At 51.3% G+C, this 5,609-nt stretch overlaps 1 protein-coding gene across 1 annotated transcript; it reads right to left on the minus strand.

Moving 5' to 3' along the window:
- Positions 1-1,659: 1,659 nt before the first annotated feature.
- Positions 1,660-5,255, minus strand: EEF1A1 (eukaryotic translation elongation factor 1 alpha 1). Its single transcript, XM_004605904.3, has 8 exons — positions 5,124-5,255; positions 3,951-4,128; positions 3,532-3,711; positions 3,133-3,429; positions 2,849-2,999; positions 2,500-2,756; positions 2,182-2,416; positions 1,660-2,079 (listed from the first exon to the last, which is right to left on the minus strand). The coding sequence occupies exons 2-8, from the start codon at positions 4,092-4,094 to the stop codon at positions 1,955-1,957; spliced, it is 1,389 nt and encodes a 462-aa protein (XP_004605961.1). The 5' UTR covers positions 4,095-4,128; positions 5,124-5,255; the 3' UTR covers positions 1,660-1,954.
- Positions 5,256-5,609: the final 354 nt, after the last annotated feature.

Consider the following 5,609-nt stretch of genomic DNA (forward strand, 5'->3'; position numbering starts at 1 on the left):
TGGAGTCCACATGGTGATGGGATCAAATAATCCAAGGGCTCTGGGCCTGCCATGGGTTCCAGCCCTTTGAACAATCCCCAACGTCCCTAGGTGTACTTCAGTTAACTACACGTCAGACAAAGACATTTCAAAAATGAGTCTCTTAACGGAACACCAATGACCAAAATTCAAATACTAAAATGCTAGTTAACTTGAAGCTAAAATTTAACAGTTTTTGCCAGTATTCTCAGTAGCACATCATGTTCAAATAGCTTGTGATCTGAGATCTGGAAGATAAATTTTACTATAGTTAAGGTGAGAGCATAAAGTTACTTTTTGACCTGATCCCATTCAAAATGCCTATGACCAGACATCACATAACGGGATAGGGCACCTGCTTCAGACTTTGTATAAGGAAGGCCTAGGCTCCTTTTTGGCATTGCAAGTCCCCCGAGTGCCTTCAACACCTCCAGTGCAAAAGGGGGAGAGGGAATTCTGCCTGAACTGACAGGGATTAAAGTGCTTACCCTGTGTGCACAACAGACCCTGGCTTAATAAAGTCCTCTGGACACCATCAGGTGTAGCTCCCAAAACAAGAACAAAAAGCTGCCTACTCCAGTATACCCTTTACTAATTGACAGGTTTCCTAAAAATCTGCCATGTTATTAGGGAGCTATCTCAAAGAGCTTGAAGCACATGCTTGTAATGCCCATAGCCATGAGCTTTGATCTCAGAAGCAGCGTATCACCCAAAGCATTGGTACACCCCATAAGGTCTTACAGGAAACAATCTTCAGTATCACCTTTCTAATTCTTAAAACAAAAATTCCAGTTAATCAGGATGAATGCAAACGTAATTTAAAGGGGTGGAATCTTGACAGAAACCAAAATCTGGCCGGGCCATCACACCACACAAAAATATAGACTCCTGCCAGGGCAATTGCTAAGTAGCTTTCCATCTCAATTTAACCTCCCTCAAGGTAGCTGGACTATGGAAATGTAGCAGTGTACTTGTTTTGCATAGCACTTAACTGCATCTCCAATAATGGATGAAATCAACCTTACTCGCCCAACCCAACTTATTAATCATCGTTCTTCCCCAGTCACATTAAACAAGTGCAATTAATGTGAAGTTAACAAGAGTTAACTAGTTCGAAGTACTCACCAGTAGGTGGTGCTCAAAGTTTTCATGCATACAAGTTTTATTTGGATGCCAGTTATACTGCCCTATTACCCAGTATGTCAATGTCTAGAGCATAATTTTGCTGTGTCATTAAAACTTACTTGTGCAATAGTAAGTTAATCATAACAAAAATCCTCATTTGAAAATGGTTCTTTAACACAGTTTAAAATTTAAGTATTTTCAGAAAGTCCATATTCACAAACACTATTTGAAAAAAAATTCACATTACATACTTATACTCTAGGTAGAATTTATTCACTAACCTAACTTTCTCTACTACAGAAACTTAGAACATTGTAGTCTAAATAAGGGCTGCCTTTCCTGCCATGTGTCACAGCAATACCCTCTCCCCAGTTTCCGGATTTAACTCCAGAAATCCCAAGCCAACCAATAGTAATTTAAAGACTTGGTAGCACTTGAACCAGTAGTATTTCATCACTTAAACACTGTACCACTCACTCTACAGTGTTGACCATGTTGACCAAAGGAAGACACAGGTTTCTCATTAAACTTTGTTTTTAATGGGTCTCAAAATTCTGTGACAGATTTTTGGTCAAGTTGTTTCCATTAAAAAGTACTGATTTTAAAAACTAATAACTTAAACTGCCACACACACAAAAAAAAACAAATGGTCCACAAAACATTTTCCTTTCCTTCGGAAGGTTTTACGATGCATTGTTATCATTAACCAGTCTTTTACTATTAAACTTAAATGGCCAATTGAGACAAACAGTTCTGAGACCGTTCTTCCACCACTGATTAAGACTGGGGTGGCAGGTACTGGGGATAATATTCATTTAGCCTTCTGAGCCTTCTGGGCAGACTTGGTAACCTTGCCAGCTCCAGCTGCTTTCTTGTCCACTGCTTTGATGACACCCACAGCAACAGTCTGCCTCATATCACGAACAGCAAAACGACCTGTTACAATGAAATGCATATTTACATTAGAAACACTTGGCATGCACAAATGCTGGATTTCATACCATTAAGTGACTTGACCAGTAAGTTAGGCATTCTTACCCAGAGGAGGGTAGTCAGAGAAGCTCTCAACACACATGGGCTTGCCAGGGACCATATCAACGATGGCAGCGTCACCAGATTTCAAGAACTTGGGGCCATCTTCCAGCTTTTTCCCAGAACGACGGTCAATCTTCTCTTTCAGCTCAGCAAACTTGCAAGCAATGTGGGCTGTGTGGCAATCCAGGACAGGTGCATAACCAGCACTGATCTGACCAGGATGGTTCAGGATAATCACCTGCGAGGACAAAGCAGTTACTTAGCCTCAAGTCTGATAAAGTAGCCAAGTGCTTGCAAAATAAATACATATAGCATCATTACCTGAGCTGTGAAGCCTGCAGCTTCCATTGGAGGATCATTTTTGCTGTCACCAGCCACATTGCCACGACGAACATCTTTAACAGACACGTTCTTGACGTTGAAGCCCACGTTGTCCCCAGGAAGAGCCTCGCTAAGAGCTTCATGGTGCATTTCAACAGACTTAACTTCAGTTGTAACATTGACTGGAGCGAATGTGACCACCATGCCAGGTTTGAGCACACCAGTCTCAACTCGGCCCACAGGGACAGTACCAATACCTAAAATATTCACAACACGGATTATGTGACAGATGACAAAAGCTAATTATAAACCACCTACCCAAATTGCATTCTACTAGCCTTCAACCTACCTCCAATCTTGTAAACGTCCTGGAGGGGCAGACGCAGGGGTTTGTCAGTTGGACGAGTGGGAGGCAGGATGCAATCCAGAGCTTCAAGCAGTGTGGTTCCACTGGCACTGCCATCCTTACGGGTGACTTTCCAACCCTTGAACCAGGGCATCTAAAACAGAAGTCTCAATTAGTATTCTATTTTTAACTATTATTGTAGTATAATTTAGTATTACTGTAATAGTATAGATTGACAAGTATTATTTGTCAATCTAATACTTTTCCTAAGTACCTGAGACACTTACATTAGCACTTGGCTCCAGCATGTTGTCACCGTTCCAACCAGAAATTGGCACAAATGCTACTGTGTCAGGGTTGTAGCCAATTTTCTTAATGTAGGTGCTGACTTCCTTAACAATTTCCTCGTATCTCTTCTGGCTGTAGGGTGGTTCAGTGGAATCCATTTTGTTAACGCCAACAATGAGCTGTTTCACACCCAGTGTGTAAGCCAGAAGGGCATGCTCGCGGGTCTGCCCGTTCTTGGAGATACCAGCCTCAAATTCTCCCACACCAGCAGCAACAATCAGGACAGCGCAGTCAGCCTTTTTTGGGGGAAAAAAATCCTCGTTAGACAGGTCTTTTAAAAAATGCCCCACCTACATAAATTCAGTAAGTCAAGCGCCCCGAGGAGCAGAGCCACAAACCTGAGAAGTGCCTGTAATCATGTTCTTGATAAAGTCTCTGTGTCCTGGAGCATCAATGATGGTCACGTAGTACTTGCTGGTCTCGAACTTCCACAGGGAGATATCAATGGTGATACCACGCTCACGTTCAGCTTTCAGTTTATCCAAGACCCAGGCGTACTTGAAGGAGCCCTTTCCCATCTGCAAGGACGAAGGACATCACAGTCAAACTCCCTGCTGGAAACCTCAGGCCTAGCCAAGAGGCAGAAACGCTAGGTTCCCTCTACTGCTGCACCCAAGGGGCCCTCGGGCTCGCTCCAACCATCCAGCTTGGCCAACCCCGGCGTGACTGGCATGACATGCAGCAAGTCCCCTGGCTCCTCGGTGAGAACCCCACCCCCTGCTGCGAAAGCAGGCCCCCCCTTCAAATTTTTTTTTACCTCAGCGGCCTCCTTCTCGAATTTCTCAATCGTTCTCTTGTCGATGCCGCCACATTTGTAGATCAGGTGGCCAGTGGTGGTGGACTTGCCCGAGTCTACGTGTCCGATGACGACGATGTTGATGTGAGTCTTTTCCTTTCCCATTTTGGCTTGCGTTTAGCTGTGGTTTTCACGACACCTAAACGGGAAAAAAAATGAGGGGAGGAGAGATTGAGTCCCAAACTTCCGAGGCTCCCAGACTCAAAGGGCAAGTTCCAAGGCGAGCCGGCCGGCCGGCGCCCAGCTGGCCCGAGACTCCGGTCTCCACCCACCGAGCAGCGCGGGGCGCCCCAGTCCCCTCCCCCCTTCGCCGAGGGCGGCCGGCAGGGGTGGAGGAGGGTCCCCCGCCCCCGAAAGAGAGGCCGCGCAGGGCGGGGACGCCCGGGCAGGGTCGGAGGAAGCGGCGGGCGGCAGGGCCGGCCCCGCTCCTTCCCTTTGTGCGGGTGACTCACCCGCCCGCTGCCCCGGCCCGCCGCGTCCTCCATTTTGAGCTCCCGGCGGCGGGCCCGAGCGGCCATCTTTCCGCGCACGCAACTGGTGCCGGCCGGGCCGCCCCTCCCGCCGCCCTCAGGGGGCGCCCGGGGCCCGCCTCGCCGGACATGTGCTCCGCCACGGGCCAGGCCGCGCCGCCGTCGCCGCCCTGCGCGCGCCTCGCGGCGGCCCCGCCACTCCCCGGAAGGCCGTCGCGCCCGGCCTCTCCCTAGAAATTCCCCGACTCCCCCTCCCCCTCCCCGCCACCCCGGCGCCGGCGCCACTAAGGCCGGCCGGGCACCCCGGACCCCCTCCTCACACCTCGGGGGTTCCCCCCCACACACCCCGTCAACTCTCGCAGGCCCCGCGGGGACAATCGGGCGACGGCCCAAGTTCGCACGAGGCGGCCACGGCGTCCCGGCCAGGCCGCCACTCGAGCACGAGGCGCCGGGACGCCCGAAGACGGGCGCCAGGCCTCGAACTCTTTAGCTCTCCCTCCCCTCCCCGCGGCCGCCCACTCTCCCGGCCATCCGAGGAGGGAAGGGGGGGTGATCCCGGGAGATCGTGAAGGAATTTCCCCAGGGCTCGGCGGGAGAGCCGCGCACGCGAGGGCCGCGGCCGCTCCCGGCGACCAGGCCCGCGGAAGCCACGCCCGGCTCTCACCTGTGTTCTGGCGGCAAACCCGTTGCGAAAAAGAACGTTGAGGGCGACTACGGCACTTATATATGGTTCTCCCCCACCCTCGGGAAAAGGGCGGAGCCAGCACACGACACCACTTTCCCAGTTTCCCCCGCGCCGCCTCCACCCGGCACCGGTTCCCTCGCCGTCCCCTCCCCCACCTCCCGGGGACCATCCGCCTGGTGCGCTTCTAGCCCGCGGACGCTCACACTGGGCCCCGCGCATGCTCCCGTCGACGCCGGAGATGCCCAGAGCTAGTTCTTGGTGGGGGCGGGGGACGGGGGGGGGGCGGGGAGGGAGGCGGGGAGAAGCTATTCTTTTCTGGGTTGAGAGGGAGTTTGACGACGGTCCCTGAGATTCCCCCAGGCACGGGCGAGTCCTCCTTTTGTATGAATTACTCTGGGCTCCGGCTCGGGTGGGGGGCAGGGAGGAGAGCTGGCGAAGAGGCTGTAGCCTGCTGGAGTCGTCCGG

This window comes from Sorex araneus, chromosome 4, assembly GCF_027595985.1.
Source record: "Sorex araneus isolate mSorAra2 chromosome 4, mSorAra2.pri, whole genome shotgun sequence".
Classification (NCBI taxonomy): Eukaryota; Metazoa; Chordata; class Mammalia; order Eulipotyphla; family Soricidae; genus Sorex; species Sorex araneus.

Excerpts from the sequence above, each read along its gene's own strand:
- EEF1A1 (XM_004605904.3), bottom strand. The coding sequence starts at position 4,094 with ATGGGAAAGGAAAAGACTCACATCAACATCGTCGTCATCGGACACGTA. Across the intron at positions 3,712-3,950 it reads TCGAGAAGGAGGCCGCTGAG|ATGGGAAAGGGCTCCTTCAA; the intron begins GTAAAAAAAAAT and ends TCGTCCTTGCAG. Across the intron at positions 2,417-2,499 it reads CTGCAGGCTTCACAGCTCAG|GTGATTATCCTGAACCATCC; the intron begins GTAATGATGCTA and ends TTGTCCTCGCAG.